General features: G+C 47.1%; 2 protein-coding genes across 3 annotated transcripts in view; one reads left to right on the top strand and one right to left on the bottom strand.

Annotated features, from left to right (window-relative positions):
* Positions 1 to 10,939, bottom strand: part of KLHL18 (kelch like family member 18) — a 29,640-nt gene extending 18,701 nt beyond the window's left edge. For both annotated transcript variants that reach the window (XM_081933565.1, XM_081933566.1), the window contains exon 1: positions 10,726 to 10,939. In XM_081933565.1, coding sequence (XP_081789691.1) covers positions 10,726 to 10,866 — 141 coding nt within the window. In that variant the 5' untranslated portion in view covers positions 10,867 to 10,939. The remainder of the gene's footprint in view (positions 1 to 10,725) is intronic.
* Positions 10,940 to 11,127: 188 nt separating this feature from the next.
* Positions 11,128 to 22,790, top strand: part of LOC309401618 (kinesin-like protein KIF9) — a gene marked incomplete at its 3' end in the record, with an annotated part of 13,808 nt that continues 2,145 nt past the window's right edge. The window contains exons 1-10 of the mRNA XM_081970685.1: positions 11,128 to 11,275; positions 15,088 to 15,194; positions 15,301 to 15,466; positions 16,487 to 16,593; positions 18,192 to 18,416; positions 18,735 to 18,818; positions 18,961 to 19,053; positions 19,977 to 20,124; positions 20,553 to 20,617; positions 22,381 to 22,458. Of these exons, the coding sequence (XP_081826811.1) occupies positions 11,242 to 11,275; positions 15,088 to 15,194; positions 15,301 to 15,466; positions 16,487 to 16,593; positions 18,192 to 18,416; positions 18,735 to 18,818; positions 18,961 to 19,053; positions 19,977 to 20,124; positions 20,553 to 20,617; positions 22,381 to 22,458 (1,107 nt within the window). The 5' untranslated portion in view covers positions 11,128 to 11,241. The remainder of the gene's footprint in view (positions 11,276 to 15,087; positions 15,195 to 15,300; positions 15,467 to 16,486; positions 16,594 to 18,191; positions 18,417 to 18,734; positions 18,819 to 18,960; positions 19,054 to 19,976; positions 20,125 to 20,552; positions 20,618 to 22,380; positions 22,459 to 22,790) is intronic.

Raw genomic sequence — 22,790 nt, 5'->3', positions numbered from 1 at the left:
TCTCTTTCTTTGAAACAATAAAGATTGGTTAGCAATTTTGCTTTTTTTTTTGTGCCTTTTTTTGGTGAATTTCTGTCTGGGTTTTTGGGACGGGCTCTCATCCAACTGCCGACCTTGCCTGACCCATCTTAGCTTGGGGTGATCATTCAAGGTTGACAAAATGCTTCCGGCTGCTAAACATCTTCTCTGGGGGATGGGAAAAAAATGGCTTGTTTTTTCCTGGAGACAGATTGCTAGCCAGATTAAATTGCTCTCTCTAGCAGGCCAGCCTGTATTTGCGTTAAATTCGGTTCTTTTAATTCCAGTTTGTAGGAAAGGCAAATATATTTTAAAAAAAACTAAGGAGGTTTAAAATGCAAAGGTTTGCAGCAGAGGTTACAATCTGGACCAGTCACAGATACAGATACCCTAACACGGAGGTATGTAGGTAGCCCTCGGATTGAAACCATTCATTTAGTGACGGTTCAAAGTGACAATGGCACTGAGAAAAGGGACCTGGGACTGGATTTTCACACTTACGACCGTTGCAGCATCCCCGTGGTCACAATTCGGACACTTGGCAACTGACTCGTATTTATGACGGTCGCACCGTGCCAGGGTCACCTGATCCCCTTTTACGACCTTCTGATAAGCAAAGTCACTTAACAACCATGTTACTCACTTAACGATGGAAGCGACTCACTTAACCCCCCCAGGCAAGAAAGGGTGTAAAACGGGGGCAAAACTCACTTAAGAAATGTCTCACTTAACAATGGAAATCTTGGGGCTCAATTATGGTCATAACTTGAGGACGACAGATAACTTGCCCTCTTTTTCCCCAGTCAATCTGATCGCCTGCCATGGCCGAAGCAATAATTATTCTGCAATAATTCTGATTTTTGCCTTGCAGGGACATGCTTGATTTTACCCGCCCCAGAATTGGCTTGTGGGTCATCTCTACTACGCTTTAATTATATTTTATTAAATGTGTCTCTGGACTTTTGGCAGAAGTGACTGCCATTCGCCAATGCCCTGTCTCTCCTCTCAGAGCTTTTACATCTCGAGGCCAACACTTTCTACCCACACAAAATCATTTTTCCCAGGAGGACACTTCAGAGCTCATCTGGAGCTTCGGGTCGTTCTATTAACGGAGGCAAAATTACATCGCTAGTTATGAAACAGCCCAGGCATCACTGCAGCTGCAACCAAGGCCATGGCTCTCGGGAGTCTTAAACCCCTGGGTGGTCCTGGGCACTTCGTGGTTCCACCCCCCTCCCCCCCAAACACGGAAGAATTGCGGGATCAGCTTGCAAGGTCCTCTCGCCTTGGGAAAAAGAAAAAAAAAAGCAAGGCCCAGGCTGGGACGCATCGCTCTAGGTTTTTCAACCATGGGGAGGGGGGGGGGGTATCACAGAAAAGACTCGGCAGTATCCATAGGAGAGAATACCTGTAGCTCGGGGTTGAAATGTGGGGTCCTTGGTGCTCTCTGAGCTTTGGTGTTTTCTTGCAGACGTCTCATGACCCAACTAGGGAACATCATCAGTGTTAGAAAGGAGGAGGATAAGTAGTAGTTTTTGGGGCTCTCCCATCTTGGTGGTTCTTTTGCAGCCTAACCCAGGAACCTCTAAGAACATTGACAGGGCAAGTCACTTGTACATAAAGAGAGAGCAAACCCCCCCCTCCTTTCTACTACTGATGGCGTTCCCTAGTTGGGTCATGAAACGTCTGCAAGGAACAACGCCCCCCCCCCCCCCCAGCTCAGACAGCACCACGGACTTTGCAGAAAGTTCAGTCCTGAGCCACAAACATTTCTCCCTTAATCAAGATGGGTCACGTTTCTAAAGCTGCCGGCCTCTGCAGTTTTCTGAACCTAAAACCTGTGATGGTGAACCTATGGCATGCGTGCCATCACCAGCTGTTCTGGAGCACCGGGAAAAAGCCTGAAACGCCCCAAAAAACACCCCCCAAAACACCCCAAAAAAACAGGCCATTTTTTGGGCCAAAAGACAGGCATGCGCACACCGGCCTGCTGGTTTTTGGGTTTACGGCGCTCGGGCACGAATATTCCAGTTTGGCGACTCAGTGCCGGAAAGGTTCACCATCACGGACCTAAAACGTGCTTCTGAAATCGGACGCACCTCTCCTGGTTTCCCCCCAGGATCTGCTGTGGCAGGTGGGCAAAGATGAGCCAGGTGAAGAGAAACGGAATCCACCAGGAGTTGTTTATGCCCGGAAAAATAACAAAGATGCCTAAAATTGCCTGCTGAATCTGAATGACGGAGTGCCCCCCCTCAGAAGGAGAAAGTGCCCCATTTAGTTAAGGCAGTCGTGACCTAAATTAGAACAGAACGACATGCTGAGTGCACAACACAATCAAAAGCTGGTGTGTGTGTGTGTGTGTGTGTGTGTGTGTGTGTATGTCAGGGGCCTTGCTAATGGGAAATCTCTTTGCTGAAGGATGGGAAAAAAGGTTGGTCTTCCCAGAAGGGGCATCTTGGCCACTTTCTTCCCGGTCTAAAAAAAAACAAACCCTCTCTTGCTCAGGCCACCATTCTTAGGGCAGTCCGCTCAGCCAGTGAGTCTCTGGCGGGAGGAGAAACCGTCACAATCTGGCACACCGGACACCACACAGCAAGGAGGTCGAGGCAAAGTATCTGAGCCCGAAGAACACGAGGGGACGGATGTACGAAAAGGGGACCACAAGGAGAGGCAGTTCAGCATGAGGGTGCTTGGGCCAGAAACCAGGAGACGGCATGAAAGCTGGCCAATCACCAGGAGAGGGGGAGTTCTAGTCCCGCCTTTGGCTTGAAAGCCGGCTGGGTGACCGTGGGCCAATCACCAGGACAGGGGGAGTTCTAGTCCCGCCTTTGGCACAAAAGTCAGCAGGGTGACTTTTGGCCAATCACCAGGAGAGGGGGAGTTCTAGTCCCGCCTTTGGCTTGAAAGCCGGCTGGGTGACTGTGGGCCAATCACCAGGACAGGGGGAGTTCTAGTCCCGCCTTTGGCACAAAAGTCAGCAGGGTGACTTTTGGCCAATCACCAGGAGAGGGGGAGTTCTAGTCCCGCCTTTGGCTTGAAAGCCGGCTGGGTGACTGTGGGCCAATCACCAGGAGACGGTGAGTTCTAGTCCCGCCTTAAGACACAAAAGCCGGCTGGGTGATCTTGGGCCACTTGCGCTCTTTCAACCCAGCCCACCTCGCAGGGTGGTTGTTGTGAGTTAGAAAAAGAGGAGGAGGAGGAAGCGTGTTGCCCGCCTTGAGTAGGCCAAAAGATATAAAAACAGGTGGGATAAACTCCGTCAGAGGCAGGAGCTGCAGAGAACCTGAAAAAAGAACTTGGTGACTCATGAGTGGAAGCTGAAGAGGGACGAAAAACATTTGTTCAACTGCCAAAAAACCAAACAGCAATGAGAAACAGAACTCCTCTTCACACCCGGAGCATCAGCACCAGTTCTTGGAAATAAGGACACCGAACAAAGAGATGTCTAGTCACAAATTAGGTATATTTTTAGCCCGGAGAAAACGGCCGACAGACATGATAATTGAATGGCCGAGAGACAGAAGACAGCACAACCTGTTCTGTGTCTTTGCAGAAAACAACAACAACAACACACACACACACACACACACACACACACAGATAGAAAAGCCAAACAACCACAGGTAGTCCTCAATTTAAGACAACTATTGAGCCCAAACTTTGCCGCTAAGTAGGGCTGTTAATTTTCCCCCATTTTACGAGGACTACCTGCCTAGAATTACCTTGAGTTAAGATAGGCGGCCTATAAATTTTATCATTAAATAAAAGAAATAAACCCTCTGGTATTGTGCAGTTAGAGCCCTGGTGGCGAACCTGGGGCAAGCGGAGCTCACTTGGTGGGCACAAGAGCCGTCGCTCTGCTCCACTGCGCATGTGCGCGCATGCCTCCCACCGGCCAGATGAATTTCTCTGCCAACCATGTGGGAGACGCACATACACGCGTGGGGGTAAGGGGACGTGAGGTGGTGCCCCATTTTTGGCCCCAGTCCCGAAACATGGCGTGGGTGTGTCATGCGCACATGCGCAGGGCACATTGCATTAGGAATGTGAGCATCCACATGCATGCTGCCTCAGCACCCCTGAGTTGGAGGAATTCAGCCTTTACAGGTAGTCACAGCCACAACTGCGCCCAACACTTTTGTCGCTAAGTGAAACATTTGTGAATTTTGCCCCATTTTACGACCTTGGCACAGTTGTTAAGCAAATCACTGCCGATGATAAGTTAGTAACGTGGTTGTTAAGTAAACAGACTTCACTTGTCAGAAGGTGGCAAAAGGGGATCGCATAATACGCTCCCCAACCCCCACCCCTGGAACACTGCGACCGTCGCAAACACGAGTCAGTTGCCAAGTGTCCGAATTCTGAGCATGTGACCCTGGGGAGGCCACAACGGACCTCAGGGTAAGAAGCAGTCCTAAGTCATGTTTTTCAGTGCCATCGTAACTTTGAATGGCCACTACATCAACCGCTATAAGTTGAGGAGTACCTGTATATCTAGTCGCCAACGCTCCTGACCACGATCAAATCAGATTGCAATAAAAAAATTCCCAATTTTTTTTTTCATGCCTGATTTCCCCTTTTAGGCCTCTTTTTTTTTCTTTGTAAGCGCCGAATTTCCAAAATTAGGTTCAGGTCACATCCAAATGGGGTTGCGAGCAAAGTTATGGAATGAACTATGGTCGTGACCAGAGGTTCTCCTGTATTAAGGTTTAAAATGGAAGGAAGAAGATTTCAGCTGGACAGCAGCTGAATGACCAGGAAGAGGGGTCAACCACTTGGCATGAGGAACGGTTGCAGGAACTGGGCATGTTTAGCTTAAGAGAAAGAAGGACTAAGGGGGGACATAATAGCAGTCTTCCAATATCTCAGGGGTTGCCCCAAAGAAGAGGGAGTCAAACTATTCTCCAAGGCACCTGAGGGTAGAACAAGAAGCAATGGGGGGAAACTAATCAAGGAGAGAAGCAACTTAGAACTGAGGAGGAATTTCCTGACAGTTAGAACAATTAATCAGTGGAACAGAAGTTGCCTCCAGAAGTTGTGAAAGCCCCCAACACTGGAAGTCTTTAAGAAGATGTTGGATAGCTATTTGTCTGAAACGGTATAGGGTTTCCTGCCTAGTCAGGGGGTTGGACTAGAAGACCTCCAAGGTCCCTTCCAACTCTCTTATTATGTTCTGGTGGAGTCTCAGTTGCTAGAAGGTTTTGAGCAGAGGCTGGAGAGCTTTGTGGTGGCAATGGGGTTGGCCTAAATGACCTCTAAAAGTCCATTCCAATCCTTTCGTTTTCTGATTTTATGAAAGTGTTTACACCTCCCCTTTTTGGATAAATACAATAATACAATAATAATTCAATACAGTTGGAAGGGACCTTGGAGGTCTTCTGGTCCAACCCCCTGCCTAGGCAGGAAACCCCATACCGTTTCAGACAGATGGCTATCCAACATCTTCTTAAAGACTTCCAGTGTTGGGGCATTCACAACTTCTGGATGCAAGCTGTTCCACTGATTAATTGTTCTACCTGTCAGGAAATTTCTCCTCAGTTCTAAGTTGCTTCTCTCCTTGATTAGTTTCCACCCATTGCTTCTTGTCCTACCCTCAGGTGCCTTGGAAAATAGTTTGACTCCCTCTTCTTTGTGGCAACCCCTGAGATATTGGAAGACTGCTATCATGTCTCCCCTGGTCCTTCTTTCCATTAAACTAGACATACCCAGTTCCTGCAACGGTTCTTCATATGTTTTAGTCTCCAGTCCCCTAATCACCTTTGTTGCTCTTCTCTACACTCCACATCTTTTCTACATCATAGCGACCAGAACTGAATGCAAATATTCCAAGTGTGCCCTTACCAAGGCCTTGTAAAGTGGTATGAGCCCTTCACGTGATCTTGATTCTATCCCTAGATTAGGAGGGGGGTATTGGAAACAAAATAATAATAAATAATAAAATAATAATAAGTCCAAGCATCAAAAACATAAAATGTCCCCCTGACTAAGCATAGAAGCTGTTTGGTGCTCACAGACCATACCACATTAAGAAGAAGCCCATCGCTTCTTATGTAAACAATAAATGGATCCCGGAGGCTGAACATAAGAATTGTGGGAAATGGGCTCCATGGGGGCTTCCTAGAAACATTTAGGAAGCTGCTAGGAAGAAAATTGTTGGACTTATTCCAAGGCTAATGGATCATGTCTCCTGAACAAATTCCCTCCTAGCACTGATGAAGTTACCTAGCTGAGCCGTGAAACATCTGCAAGAAATAAGCGAGCTCATACAGCCCCATGGACTCCTCCTATTCCTCCTCTAACTGAAGATGTTACCTAGTTGGGTCATGAAACGTTTGCAAGAAGACCACCCAGGTCAGAGCGCACCAAGGACCTCCCAGTTCTCCTCCTCCTCTTCACAAACTCCCATTTCCTTCTAGCACTGATGATGTTCCCTAGCGTGGTGATGAAATGTCTGCAAGAAAACCACCCAGCTCAGATAGCACCAAGGACCTCACAATCCTTCCTTCCTTCTCCACACACCTCACTACCTTCTAGCTCTGACAATGTTACCTAGTTGGGTCATGAAATGTCTGCAAGAAAACCACCAAGCCCAGAGAGCACCAAGGACTGCAGAGAAAAAGAAACCTGGATAAGAAAGGACTAACACCAGATAACAAATGGAGCAAAAACCAATACTCTAAGCAAGGAACTACCAAGTTTGTTTTGGCACACACACTCTCAAAGCAAAGAGTGAAGCAATGTACTGTACATAAACAGAGAGCAAACTCTCCATCACAGATGTTAGCTAGCTAGGTGACAAAATGTTTGCAAGAAAACAACCAAGCTCAAAGACCACCAAGGACCCCAAAATTGTCCTCCTCCTCCACCTCTCTGCAAACTCCACTCCCTCTAGTACTGAAGACGTTACGGTACCTAGCTTGGTAATGAAATGTTTGCAAGAAATCAACCAAACTCAGAAAACACTAAAGACCCCACAATTCTCCTCTTCTTCCTCTACCCTGCAACCCCCTCCCTTCTAGCACTGATGGTATTACCTAGTTGGGTCATGAGACGTCTGCAAGAAAACCACCCAGCTCAGAGAGCACCGAGCACCCCACAGCTCAAGACGGATCTCCAAATATTGTCTTCCGTCGGAAGAATAATTTTCTACATTTGGAGGATTTTAAAAAAAACCAATGAAAACCTTTCATCCCAAAGGTGTTTTTTCCCCCCAGGAGGCAACTAGACTTTCCCATTTCCTTTGAAGACGTTTTGCTTCTCATCCAAGAAGCTTCTTCAGCTCTTCAGATTTTTTGTATGAAAAGGGAAACGTCGTCACAGAAAAACCAGAAAGTCCAGTTGCCTCCTGGAAAAAAAAAAAAAGCACCTTTGGGACAACCGTGACCTGGGAGACTGAGAATCATCCACAAACCTTTGATAGGCAATATTGGAAAATCAGTGCTCACTCCGTCAAACCACCCTATTTACCCTGGTGCAGTTAATAACCTGACTAACATAAAGCATTCCTTCCGTGAGTCATTCAATTCTTGGAAGAGTATCTTGTGTGCAAAGTTAACATATGCAACTGGAGACAGAGTACCAGAAACTGGGCTGCAATTAAAATCTAATTTTCACAGGCTTCTCCCCAAGAATATATTAAAAAACAGACGCAATTATCAGCTTTTTTTTTTACAGTCAAGCCTCCTTAAAGTAGCCTGCGACACATTCTTAAGAGATGCTGTGATGCATAATGTACAATGCTATGCCAGAGGGGCTACACCCAATATTTGGGACATTAATCATCTCAATGGTGACGTCATGCCCAGAGTGACATAAGGGAAGAAAACTCTGACGGAAACAGAATTTTAATTGGTAAAAGCTGAAAAAGGAAAAGCCTTCAAATACAGCTAGTCCTGGACTTACAATTGTTCATTTAGTGACCGAAGTTACAACGGGGCTGAAAAAAAATGACTGATGATCGTTTTTCACATCCCTGTGGTCATGTGATCAAAATTCAGCCATTCGGCAAATGACTCATATTTATGACGGTCACAGTGTCCCAGGGTTATGTGGCTCCCTTTTGAGACCTTCTGACAAGTAAAGTCAATGGGGACAACCATCTTACTCACTTAACAACTGCAGTGTTTCACTTAACAAGGTGTGGCAAGAAAGATTGTAAAATGGGGCAAAACTCTCTCAACAAATATCTCACCTAGCAACAGATATTTTGGGCTCAATTGTGGTCATAAATCGAAGACTGCTTGCACAGATATTTCTTTTATAATTTTGCAATTTTTATAGGTAGCAGCATCCTAGTCACTGTAGGTAGGAAGGTGTATATTACCATAGCGGGCAATTGTTTAATTACCTCATTTGTTTAATGACCTTCTCTGCACTAGAAAGAGTGCAGAGAAGAGCAAGAAAGAGGATTAGGGGACTGGAGACTAAAACATACGAAGAACGGTTGCAGGAACTGGGTACGTCTAGTTTAATGGAAAGAAGGACTAGGAGAGACATGATAGCAGTCTTCCAATATTTGAGGGGCTGCTACAGAGAGGAGGGGGTCAAGGTATTTTCCAAAGCACCTGAAGACCAGACAAGGAATAGTGGATGGAAACTGACCAAGGAGAGATTCAACCTGGAAATAAGGAGAAATTTCCTGACAGTGAGGACAAGTAACCAGTGGAACAGCATTCCTCCAGAAGTTGTAAATCTCTAACACTGGGGATGTTTTAAAGAAGAGATTGGATAACTATTTGTCTGAAATGGTATAAGATTTCCTGCCTAAGCAGGAAGCTGGACTAGAAGACCTCCAAAATCCCTTCCAACTCTGTTATTCTATTCTATTCTATTCTACTCTATTCCTATTCTATTCCATTCCATATATTCTGTTCTATTCTATATTCTATTCCTATTCTATTATTCTATTCCTTTTCCTTATTCTATTCTATTCCCTTCTCTTCCGTATATTCTGTTCTCTTCCGTTCCATTCTATATTCTATTCTATTCTTTCTCTATTCCTATTCTATCCTATTCCATTCTCTTTCTCCATTCCATTCCACTCCTATTTCATTCTTTTGTTACTACCAGATGTTTTCTATTTAAGCGCCTAACATCATGGTGTAAATGATCTTGGTGGTCAAGAAATTTTAAGATTTGAAGTTCAATAAGTTTAAAAAGCAGCAGGTTTAAGAAATGGAGGTTTAAGGTCCTTTAAACGGTGACATGTTTTCAGCCCAAACCCCTTATCCTCTTATTTTCTACCTACAATTATCCTCTATGACATTTATACTACAGGGGGTGTCCTTGACTTACAACCACAATTGAGCCACAATTTCCCACTGCTAAGCCAGACAGCTTGTAAGTGAGCTGAGGCTCATTTTATGACCTATCTTGCCATGGTTGCTAAATGAATCCAGCTTCCCCACTGACTCTGCTTGTCAGAAGGCCGCAAAAGGAAATCACGTGTTCCTGGGACATTTAACGATCATGTGAGTCAGTTGCTAAGCCTCCGGATTTTGGTCACATGACTACGGGGATGTTGCAAGGTTAAATGTGAAGAACAATCACAAGTCCCTTTTTTTCAGTGTCATTGTTAACTTTGGTCACTAAGCAGATGGTTGTAAGTCAAGGACAACCTGTACTCATCTATTCTGCTGCCTTTACAGACAAAAACCTAGCAATATTGATTGATTTGGTCAATTTATGCTGCTCCCTGTTTCTTCTATGCGAGTCTGTGGTACCTGTGGAAAACGCAGCCACCATAAAAAGCAACCTGACCAAAAAGTTGGGTGGGGGTTGTACCTAATCTGCAATAGAAGGAATTCGATTTTGGCGATCCTCAGCAGCAATGGTGCTAAAATGCACGGAATCAGGAAGGCTGCTGGGGGCACGAGCCTGAAAGAAGGTAGCCCAGGGTCCCTCCAGCCACCTTCCACCCTTGGTGGTCTCTTTCCCCTCCCCCTCCTCTCCATATGCCCCCTCCCTTCTAGCACTGATGATGTCACCTAGTTGGTCTGCAAGAAAACAGTCAAACTCAGAGAGCACCAAGAACCCCCATATTCCTCCTCCTCCTCTCTTCTTTTCCTTCCCCTCCTCCTCCATTTTTCCTCCCCCTCCCTCTTTTCCTTCTCCCCCTCCCCTCCTCTCCTTTTTCCCCTCCCCTCTTTTCCTCCCTCTGCTCCTTTCCTTCCCCTTCCCCTCCATTTTTCCTCCCCCTTCTTTTCCTCTCCTTTTCTCCCTCCTTTCCTCCTCTGCTCCTCTCTCCTTTCCCTCCCCCTCCCCATTTCTCCTCCTCTCTCTCTCCTCCCCCTCCCCTTTTCCTCCCCCTCCGCTCCTCTTCCTTTCCTTCCCCTCCCCTCCATTTCTCCTCCTTTCCTTCCCCTCTGCTCCTTCCCTTCCTCTCCTTTCCCTCCCCCTCCCCATAATCCCCCACCCACCCATTTAGCCTTGATGATCTTCCCTGGTTGGGTCCTAAAAGCCCAGGGACCACCAACGACCCCAAGGGAGGCTCTACTCCCACATACCGTAAATTGATCGGGTTCTTGAGCGGGGATGGGGGGGGGGAGTCTAAGAGCGCCCCAGAGGTCATCCAAGCGGTCCCCCCTCCCCACTTCTCCCCCTCCCCTAATCCCTCCCCATTCTGCCCCCCATCTTACTTCCCTCCCTCCCTCCCCTCTTCAGGGTCCCCCTCCCTCCTGTCAATCTCGCCCCCCCACCGGGGCCCACCTTGAGGGTCACGTCGCACAGCTTCCCCTGCCTCCTGATCTCGCCCATCACCCCGTAGCCGCGGCTGGGCAGGTCGCCCACCGAGAAGTGCACCAGGTCCTCCGGGTCCAGCTCCGGGTCCGGGCCGGCCGCCTCCAGCATCTCGTCGGCTTCCACGCCAAATCCCGGCTCTGCCGGGACCGGCCGTCCTTCTCTCTCGCTAGTTCGACGCGCTTTGGCTCCGCCCGGCCACCGTCGCCTCGCCGCCGGGAGATGGCCAGACCGGAAACCAGCCAGGTCCCGCCCCTTGGCTCCGCCCGCGCTGAGCGGAAGCGCCCGTCGCCGCGGCAACAGAGCCTCCGGAAGAAGCGGTCGCCGGGGCGACGGCGTGGCTCGCGCATGCGCCGATGCCCCTCACTCCCTTCTGAGCAGGTCCTGAGGCGGCTCTTTTTCCACCCGAGAGGATGGCGGCGAGCCTCCCTTCGCCGCTGCCTCCGCCTCCGCCTGGGAGCGGTCCCTTCTAGGTCGCGGCGGCGGATGGCGGCTCTGGAGGGGAAGGCCCCGACCCAGGGTAGGGGGCAGAGGCGAGGGGGACCTTCCGCACCGCCCCCCTCCCTCCCTCCCTCCCCCACGGTCCCCCGATGAGTCTGGGGGCGTTTGGAGGGGGGCGATGGTGGGGGGGACAAAGGGGGGCCTTCGCCTCTTCCTCCCTGAGAGCCTCTTCGGCCCCCGAAGATGTGGGGGGATTTTTTTTCTTTTTGGCAGCCCCGAACTTTTTCCTTTCGCTTTTGAATCTGTCTGTCTTTATCTATCTCTATCTTGTTCTATATACTGTATCTTTATCTATCTATATCTTTTTCTCTATATATCTTTATCTATATCTTTTTCTATCTATTTCTTTTTCTATCTATATATTTATTTATCTATCTATTTATCTATCTATCTATATTTTTCTCTATCTAGATCTTTTTGTATCTACATCTTTTTCTATCTTCTATCCCTTTCTATAATCTGTCTATCACTCTTTCTCTCTCTCTCTCTCTCTCCATCCATCCATCCATCCATCCATCATAATCCCTATTATTTGCATCCAATTCAGTGACGTGCGGTGAGGTTTATGACTGGTGAGGCTGGTGACGTCTTCAAATCGCGTGGTTGCTCTGATCGCACGGGCGCAGCCCAAACGGAGAAGTTTCTCTTCTCAGAAAGGGACAGACAGGCTGCCGCAGCTCCACTGAGAAGACATTTCTGAGAAGAGAAACTTCTCCTTTCTCCTCCTTCCCCCCCTTCTAGCACTGATGATGTTACCTAGGCATTTTTTGCATCGGGCGAGCCCGGGATTCTTGCAAGGGGAATGGGACCACTTGTGCAGGTGGCTCCTCAGCGCACAGCCTCAGATTAGCACAGCCGCGATCCCCTTCCCCTGCACACGTGGTCCCATTCCCCTCCTTCCTAAGCCAACATGAAGGGGACCGCGACTGCGCTGATCTGAGGCTGGCATTTAGGAGCCGCCTGCACACGTGGTCCCATTCCCCTTGCAAGGATCCTGGGCTTGCCCGATGCAAAAAATGGCGAGATCGGCACACTTGGGGCTGCTGCTGAGATGTCCAGGGAGGCTAAACCAAGCCGCGCGCCTCTCCCAGCCACTTTCACGGCTTCCGGGAGTAATTTTTTTTATTTTCATGATGAGAGCAGTGAGGTTCTGCCTCCCTTGCCTCCCCTGACTTCACGTCACATCCATGCATGCATGCATGCATTGTATATGTCTATCCCATTTATTTATCATGCCTCTTACATGTTTATTATTATCCTATCTGTCTATCCATCCCATCCATCATACATGCCTGTTATCTCCATCCATCCATCCACCATATAAGTCTCTTCTATCTATCGATCCATCCATCACTCAGTCATACATGCCTATTATCTCATCCATCCATCCATCAATTGTATATGTCTATTCTAATTTAAGATGAAACTCACATTCTATTGAGAAGGAAGGACTCACTGGAGAAGAGCCTAATGCTGGGAACGACGGAGGGCAGAAGAAGAAAGGGACAGCAGAGAATGAGGTGGCTGGATTGAGTCACCAAAGCAGTCGGCGTGAGCTTAAATGGACTCCGGAGGATGGTAGAGGACAGCAAGGCCTGGAGGAAGGTTGTCCATGGGGCCGCGATGGGTCGGACACGACTTCGCAACTAACAACAACAACAACTTTTAATACCTATCCATCCATCACACATATCTATCATATCTATTCATCATGGCTATTATCTCCATCCATCCACCCACTGTATATGTCTATTCTATATATGTTCATCAATCCTACATGCCTATTATCTCACCCATCCATCCATTCCATCCAACTGTATGTTCTTTCTCATCTATCTATCTATCTATCTATCTATCTATCTATCTATCTATCCATACCTACCTAACCTGCATCTACCCACCTACCTACCTACATCTATCTATTTATCTATCTATCCATCCTGTACCTACCTACCTACCCATCATTTATCTATCTTTATTAGTTATCTATATTCTGTCGTATTGATCTGTCATCTACCCATATTTATTTATGTCACATCTATTTTCTCTTATCACTCCACCTATTGCATCTACCTTTCACATCTATCTCTGTTATTCATTGAATCTGACTTTCGCATCTATCATTACTCCTAAAGATGGGTGACATATGAATCAAATAAATAAGTAAATTTATTAATTATCAAAATTCTGTCTTATTGGTCGATCTATCATTAACATCTATCCCTACATTGCATCTATATTTTGCATCTCTTTTAATGATTTATATTCTGTCTTGATTATCTATTAACAACATCTTTTGCATATCAGTTACGTTCTGTCTTACTGAATGTTCATCTGTTTATTGCATGATTTATCTTTTGCATCTGTCATTATCTTCTACCTATCTCTATATTTGTCTTATTGAGCTATCGTTTTTCGCATCTATTATCAGTTTTCTAACCATTCCAGTTAATTATCTTGATCTATCATCTATCACATCTTTTTGATTGCATCATTCATATCTATTTGTCATTAGCATCTATCTGTTATTCATCTATATCACATTTAGAAACTGCCCAACTCCCTGACACATAAAAGCTGAATATAAAAGTTTAAAAAAGAGGCGAGACTAGATAAAATTCAACATTACAAGGCCAAGGAAGGACTTACAGGGCACCCATTGGGAGTTGAGTAGCCTATAACTTATTTGTTGCTAGTTAGTCAAACCAATATAATTGTAATCTGCCTAATCTTTCTAAAATTATGTGAGATAAGATAGGTGGTGTATAAATCTTATAAATAAATAAACCGACATTGTGCAGTTAGAGGAATTCAGGCTTTACAGATAGTCCTTGACTCACAGCCACAGTTGAGCCCGAAATTTTTGTTGCTAAGTGAAACATTTGTTAAGTGAATTTTGTCCCATGAATTTAAGTGAAATCCCTGCAGTTGTTGAGTCAGTAACACAGTTGTTCAGTGAATCTGGCTTCCCCATTGACTTTGCTTGTCAGGAGGGTCACCTGACCCTGGGACACTGTGACCATCATTTTGTCTGTCTGTCTGTCTACCCATTATCTGATCTTTCTGTCTTATCATTCATGTCTGCCTACCTGTCTGTCTATCTACAGTATTTTTCAGACTATAACGCATACCGGAGTATAAGACCCACCATGATTTTGAAGAGGGAAATTTTAAAAAATATGTTTTTGCACTCTGCAGGCCTCCCAAACCCTCTGCACGCCTCATGTTTTGCAAAAAAAAAAAAAGTGGGGGGGATGCATAGCCTTTAGGAGGCTTATAGGATGCTTCTGGGGACTATGGGGGGGGCAGAAACGAGCAAAAACGGTCCATTTTCTGCTCATTTTTACCCTCCACAGCCCCTAGGAGCACCCTGGAAGCCTCCTAAAGGCTCTGCACGGCCATTTTAGTGAAGGGGGCGGGGTTTCTGAAGGCCAAAAATGCTATATTCAGTATATAAGATGCACCCAGATTTTCACCCTCTTTTTTGGGGGGAAAAGGTGCGTTTTATACTCTGAGAAATACGGTCTCTCTTTCTCTCTCTCTCTCTCTCTCTCTCTCTCTATCTATCTATCTATCTATCTCATCCATCCTACCCATTATCTGATCTTTCTGCCTGCCTTATCATTTATCTCTGTCTGTCCATCCATCCACCTTATGGCCATCATATATATGAACCAATTGCCGAATATCTGAATTTTGACCACCTGGCCACAGGGATGCTGCAATGGTCGTAAGGGTGAATAAGTCACTACTTTCAGCGCTGTTGTCACTTCAAATGGCAACACAGCAAGCGGTCGTAAATCTAGGACCCCCTGTATTTCTTTTCCCCAGACCTCATGGCCGTGTGCCTCAATTCGAAGAAAGTGAAGGCCTTTGCACGGGTCAAGCCCACGGCCGACTTTCCTCAAGACGTCATCAAATTCGGAGCCGACAACAAGGTAACAAAAAGGATGAAACCGAAAAGCTTCGGCTCCCCATTTCACCTTTTTCATGGGTGAAATTGATGCGCCTTAAAATCAGAACTCACCTGGATTCCCTTTCCAGACAATTGAGGTTCACATCGAGCGGGATCGTTCCAAAGGCATTGTCAACAATAAGCTGACCGACTGGTCATTTAAGCTGGACGGCGTTCTCTACAACACGTCGCAAGACCTGGTTTACGATACCGTCGCCAAAGAGCTAGTCTCACAGGCCCTGAACGGCTATAACGGTAAACCATTAATGATTATTATTCTGTTAACAGAATAAGAGTGGGAAGGGACCTTGGAGGTCTTCTAGTCCAACCCCCTGCCTAGGCAGGAAACCCTATACCGTTTCAGACAAATGGCTATCCAACATCTTCTTAAAGACTTCCAGTGTTTGGGAATTCACAACTTCTGGAGGCAATTCTGTTCCACTGATTAATTGTTCTCACTGTCAGGAAGTTTCTCCTCAGTTCTAAGTTGCTTCTTTCCTTGATTAGTTTCCACCCATTGCTTCTTGTTCTACCTTCAGGTGCCTTGGAGAATAGCTTGACTCCCTCTTCTTTGGGGCAGCCCCTGAGATATTGGAAGACTGCTCTCCTGTCTCCCCTAGTCTTTATTTTCATTAAACCAGAAATACCCAATTCCTGCAGCCGTTCTTCACCCTAGGGTTGCATTTTTTGGCAGCGATTCCATGTACCGGCATTGATATAGATTCATTGCAACCTAGAATTAAGACGAAAATTTCAGGACAGTGGGAACAATTAATCAGTGGAACGGAAGTGGTGGGTGCTCCATTACTGGAGGTTTTCTTGAAAACTGGACTGGACAACCATTTTCTTTGAAAGGGATAGGGGTCTCCTGTTTGAGCAGGGGGTTGGACTAGAGAGCAGGGGTGTCAAACCCAAGGGCTGGGGCCCAGATCGGGTCTGCCAGGTGCTTAGATCTGGGCCGCGGAAACGGAGTGCAGCCCTCCCAGGCTCCCTTTTCACTGGCAGAGGATTGCAGGAGGCCATCGCAGCCAGAAGGGAGCTCGGGAGCCCCTTTCCCTTAGCCACCCACCACAGCTCCCCCCCCAACACGGGAGAGGCCGAGCTCACCCCTCAAGGTCAAAGACAGCCCTGATGTGGTCCTCAATGAAGTCGAGCTTGACACCCCCAGAGGAGTGGATCTCCAGGGTCTCTCCGGGCTCTGTTGTCCGGAAGAGAGCCTGCTGCCTCTAGGAAATGACCAGAATCGCTCTCTGCTGACCCCCAACCATCCCCCAGGGACCATCATGTGCTACGGGCAAACTGGAGCAGGCAAGACCTTCACCATGACGGGGACCACCGGAAACTTCAAGCACAGAGGGATCATCCCCCGGGCTATCCAGCAGGTGGCGCTGATCCTTATTTGTTTTTTGTTTGTTTGTATGTTTATTTATATGTTTACTTCTTTATTTATTTGTATATTTATTTGTTTGTTTCTTTATTTATTTATTTGTATATTTATATGTATATTTATTTGTTTATTTGTATATTTATTTTTGTACATTTGTTTATTTGTATATTTATATGTATACCTATTTGTATATTTCTTTATTTATTTGAATATTTGTTTATTTATTTGTATATTTATATATGAATGAATGAATGAATGAATGAAAGAAGAAAGGAAGGAAGGAAGAAGAAAAGAAAGAAAGAAAGAAAGAAAGAAAGAAAGAAAGAAAGAAAGAAAGAAAAAGAAAGAAAATTTGCATGGCCACTCAACTCAGTGCAACTTGTAACTGTGAATAGAAGTTAAATTAAAAAATCAATAAGCCCCCCCCCCCCCGGGGACAACAGTCAAACCAGGGGTGGGTTCCTGCCAGTTCTAACCTCTTTTATAGAAGAGGTTCCACAAATCTACCGTGCCGTTTAGAACCGTTTCCAGCTCCCTCCCCTCCCCCGTCCGCACCACGCTTGCCCCGCCCACCGCTCACTGATTGGCTGGCTCACCAATCGACCCGACTACCTCTAAGAGTCCTATCTAAACCTTAAAGTCTTAAAGCTGTCAAGTTTGAACACCCAGGGTTTTGTTTTTTTCTAAAGGGTTAGGAGTGCAAGGGTCTTGTAACTTGACAGCTTTAAGACTAGCGTGCTTCAAATGCCAGAGTTCCTGAGCCAACATGACTGGAGGAGGAATTCTGGGAGTTGAAGTCCACAAGTCTTAAAGCTGTCAAGTTTGAACACCCCTAGGGTTTTTTTTTCTAAAGGGTTAGGGGTGCAAGGGTCTTGTAACTTGACAGCTTTAAGACTTGCGTGCTTCAATTGCCAGAGTTCCTGAGCCAACATGACTGGAGGAGGAATTCTGGGAGTTGAAGTCCACAAGTCTTAAAGCTGTCAACTTTGAACACCCCTGGGGGTTTTTTTCTAAAGCGTTAGGGGTGCAAGGGTCTTGTAACCTGACAGCTTTAAGACTTGCATGCTTCAAATGCCAGAGTTTCTGAGCCAACATTTTGGTTGCTAAGCAAGAGCGTTGTTAAGTGAGTTTCACCACATTTTACAAGTTGGCCACGCCCACCCAGTCATATGACTGCCAAGCCACTCTCACTCGGTCACACGGCTGGCAAGCCACTCCCACAAAGCAGGCCACACCTACAGAAGAGGTTCTAAAAATTTTTGAAACCCACCACTGAGTCAAATCCACCATTTGATAGGCTCCATAGGTTTTCTCTCTGGACAGTCGTGGGGTCCCACTTAGGCACAAAAGGGGACTTGGGGCCAATCACCAGGAGAGGGTGAATTCTAGTGCTGCCTTAGGTGCGAAAACCAGACTTTGGGCGACCCCGCTCTCTCTCTCAACCTAGCCCACCTCACAAGGTGGTTGTTGTGGGGGAAATGGGAGGAGGAAGGAGTATTAGGCATGTTCCCTGCCTTGAGTTAATCGCAGAAGAAAGGCAGGAGAGATACATAGGTAAGCAGGTAGATAAAATCCACTCCTCTTTCCCTCCAGGTGTTCAAGTCCATGGAGAAGCATAGCAATCAGTTTATCACCGTCCGGATTTCTTACCTGGAGATTTACAACGAGGTCATCTCGGACCTCCTCCCCTCCCTCTCCCTCGGCTCAGAGAGCGACCTCCCGCTGTCCATAGTGGAGAGCCCCCATGGGGTCTCCGTCAAGGGACTCTCCATCCATCCCGCTCCCAACGAAGAAACTGCGTTAAATTTCTTGTTTGAGGTAAGGGGGACCCAAACGCTTTATTTATTCTTGTGATTTGTTCATTAAATCCACGGTGGCTGAGGGCCTGATTTCCCATCACCTGATTCTGGGGAACATTGCAATAGTTGTTAAGCGTGAGGACTGGCTGTAACTCGCTTTTTCCAGTGCCGTCATAACATCCGGCCGTCATTAAGCTGTCATAAGTCGAGGACTACCCGTGTTGCATTTGTATGCACTTCGGGGCTATTGGGTAGCGAATGATTTTTTAAAATTCCACTTGGGAAGCGATCCTGAATCAACGAATCTTCCTGCTGCCTCTTTTATTCCCTTTTCTAGGGCGACACTAACAGATCTGTGGGTCAGCATGCCCTGAACAAGCATTCCTCCAGGTCTCACTGCATCTTCACCATCTACATTGAGGTCAGCCCCACTGAGACTTGGCTCGGTGCCCGTGGCTTGTAGGAAACTCAGCAGCCTGTGTGATTCAAGGCATCGTTGTTGTTGTTGTTGTTGTTGTTTTTAAAACAAACATGCCTCTGTCGTATCTGGTCTCTTGCTTCAGTGTCACTCGAGGATCGCCTCTGACGCCAGATACGTCACTTCTAAAATTAATCTGGTCGATCTCGCGGGCTCGGAGAGGCTGTCAAAAAGCAAAGTAAGAAAATGAAAGTCACATTTTGAGTTCGCGAAGGGGATTTTAAACCAAGGGCAGCGGGCAGTACTCCGCTTAACGACCAAACCCGAGCCCAACATTTCCAAGATGGTTGTTGAATGAGCTTTGCGCCATTTGGTGACCTTGTCTTGCCACCATTAAGTGAATCCCTGCCGTCGTTGAGTTAGCGATGCGGTCGTTAAACTAATCCGGCTTCCCCATTGACTTTGCTGGTCAGACGGTCGCCAAAGGGGATCACGTGACACCACCACCCCCCGGGGACACTGCGACCGTCATAAAAGTGAGTCGGTTGCCAAGTGTATGACCTGCAATGGTCCTAAGTCTGAAAAAGGATCATAAGTCACGTCTTTCAGTGCCGTTGTAACTTGGAATGGTCACTAAACGAACTGTTGTAAGCCGAGGACCTGTGGTGGTATTCAGCCAGTTCGGACCGGTTTGAGCGAGCCGGTAGTGGTGACCTGCGGCATAACCCCGGCACTATGCTGTCCTATTTAGCCACATTTTTTAAGCCACACACGTGTGTGCAAGACGCACATGCGACCAATTCGGCCGAGTAAATAGTAACTTGGTCTGCCACACACACAGACACACACACACACACACCGGTTCTCTTGTCATCAGCGCCATCTTGATTTTTGATTCTCCGCATGTGCAGAACAATCTTCATTGCAAAAATGTAATTCCCCCCCTTTTTTTTTTTAACATTGTGCACATGCATTTTTAGGGGCAAATTTTTTCGGGTAATGCCGGCAGCAATCCACCCCTGCACGGAAGTCGTGCAAGCAACTTTTGCTCACATTTTTGTGCACGGCAAACCGGTGGTAAAATGGGGGGTGGAAGCCCCCTGTGCCGAGGGCCCCCTGGACTCTTTCAGATCCACTGACCAAGTTTTTCTCTCTGGACAGTCGGAAGGATTTGGGCTGAAGGAAGCGACTTACATCAACAAATCGCTGTCGTTCCTGGAGCAGGTGGTCATCGCCTTGTCGGACTGCAGCCGGGACCACGTCCCCTTTCGGCAGAGCAAGTTGACCTACACGTTGAAGGATTCCTTGGGTAGGGATTTAGGGTTTATCCCTTCCGGGGTCGTAAGAAGGCTCAAAGGTCAGAGGCCTGCAGGGTTTGGTGCAAGCCTAGGTTTGAACCGGGTCCTCCTCTCCTTCGGGAACGGCCCTTTTGCTTCAGTTTAAGGTGCTGGTTGTCACCTTGAAAGCCCCACCTGGGGGAGGGGCAGGTTGTGAAGAAAGCCCACCTTTTCCCAGTTACACCTACCCAGCCAAGCACGGAGGAAGGAGACGTTACGAATCCCCTCTTGAGACCCATCTGATGGGACTCCATCAGGAAGGGCCTTCTCCGTGGTGGCTCCCTCCCTGTCATGGGGAGGACCATCTTTCCCCACTTACATCCCCCTGGACCACCAGAGCAGGGAGGCAGGAGATGCTGTGGGCCTCCTCTCTTTCTCCCCTATTTCTCTTGCTTCCTAGGTGGGAATTGCAACACTGTCCTTGTGGCTAACGTCTGCAGTGAGTCCATCCACATCGTGGAAACGGTGAATGCCAGATCAGGGATGGAGGGAGGGTGAGGGGGATGGAGGGATGGAAGAAGGATGGGTGGAGGGAAGAATGAATGAAGGGATGGAAGGAGGAGGGATGGAGGGATGGAGGGAAGGATGAATGGGTGAAGGGATGGAGATAGATGGATAAGATCTATCGTTTGGTCCCCACACTATAAAAAAGATGTTGAAACTCTAGAAAGAGTGTAGAGAAGAGCAACCAGGATGATGAGGTCACTGGAGGCTAAAACATATGAAGAACGGTTGCAGGAACTGGGCCTGGCTAGTCTAGGGAAGAGAAGGAACAGGGGAAACAGGAGAGCATCTTGCAATATTTGAGGGGCTGCCCCAGAGAGGAGGAAGGGGGTCAAGCTATTCTCCAAAGCACCCGAAGGCCAAGACAAGGAATAATGGATGGAAACTGACCTAGGAGAGATTCAACCTGGAAATAAGGAGGAACTTTCTGATAGAACAAGCAACCCATGGAACAGAAGTTGCCTTCAGAAGTTGTGGGAACTTCATCACTGGAGGCTTTCAAGAAGAGACTGGACTGCCGTCTGTCAGAAATGGTGTAGGGTTTCCTGCCTAGGCAGGGGGTTGGACTAGAGGACCTCCCAGGTCCCTTCCAACTCTGTTATAAACAAAATTAAAAATAGATGAATGGAGGGCTGGATAAAGTCAGATCTGTAGACATTTAGGAAATAAAACCCCCACAATTCCATTTGTTTGTTAAGTAAGGTTCCTACTTAAAGCAGTTACAGCTGGATCTGACTATTCCTGCACAAAGGTTGCCATTTCCCCCTTCCCCTGGCCCTCCCCCCCCCACCCGTCCCTCGGGGCCCAATATTGTTTCCTTCTGATGTTTTGGGAACAGCTTGGAAGGCCAGAGCTGCTCTTAGGGTTCGTCCTTGGCGGCTGCCTTATTCTGGTTTGACATCCCAAGCTTCTTATCAGCTCGTCTCCTGCCCTTGGCCTTCCCATCCCCATGCCTGATTCCTTACTTCCCCAAATTCCTTCCCCCCAGAGAAGGGAAGAAGCTGGGGGTGGCCAGCCTGACTTTAAGCCTCAGGGCAGATGGACCTAGACAAGACCTTGGCATCTTCAGAGATCCAAGCTGCCATTTCAGACAGTCTCAGAAAAGAACAAAATACGAATCCTTCCACCCCACGCAGTGCAGGGAGCATGGCGTTTTCCAGTGACTTCCCATTTTGTTTATTTTTTAAATATTTAGTTTAGAAACCTTGCAGATCGAGTAAATAATGATAGGTAGATACCTCTTGGTTATTGGGAAATCTAAAACCACGATACAGGTAGTTCTCGACTTACAACAGTTCATTTAGTGACTGAAGTTACAACCGCGGTGAAAAAGGGGACTTATGTCCATTTTTCACACTTACGACCATTGCAGCATCCGCAGTGGTCACGTGATCAAAATTCAGACGCTTGGCAACTGACTCATATTTACGACGGTTGCAGTGTCCTGGGGCCACGCGATCTTGTGTCTTTCTGACGAGCAAAGTCGCTGGGGAAGCCAGATTCATTTAACAACCAGGTTATCAGCTTCACAGCTTCAACTATTCACTTAACAACTGTGGCAAGAAAGGTTGCAAAATGGGGCAAGCGAGCTGACAACTGTCCACTTCAGCAACAGAAACGTTGTGGTCGTAAGTCGAGGACTACCTGCAAGTGGACTTGTATACAGATTATCTTCTAACTCAAACTGCTCGCACCCCCAAATAATGGGTAAACATTTTTTCCAGCTGTCCACACTTCGTTTTGCCACCAGAATGAAGTGGGTGACTACCCTGGCGATTGTCAACGAAAAAATCAATTCGGAGGTACGTCCTCTTGAGATCTTTCCGCGGTCTCAAAGGAGTAAGAAAATACCACGTACAAGGGGGTGTTGTCATCAATACTAGAAGGGAGTGGGATTTGCGAAGAGGAGGAGGAGAACGACTGTGGGGTCCTGGGTGCTCTCTGAGATGGGGGGTTTTCTTGCAGACATTTCATTACCCTACTAGGGAACATCTTCAGTGGTAGATAGGAATGGGGGTTGTAGGGATAGAAGGAGGAGGAGGAGGAAGAGGAAGAGGAAGAAGAAAAGGACTGTGGGGTCCTTGGTTCTCTCTGAGCTGGGTGGTTTCCTTGCAGACATCTCATGACCCAAGTA

This window comes from Natrix helvetica (assembly GCF_964273705.1).
Source record: "Natrix helvetica genome assembly, chromosome: Z".
Classification (NCBI taxonomy): Eukaryota; Metazoa; Chordata; class Lepidosauria; order Squamata; family Natricidae; genus Natrix; species Natrix helvetica.
Note: the sequence above shows the minus strand (reverse complement) of the source record. Positions and strands in the feature narration are given on the sequence as shown.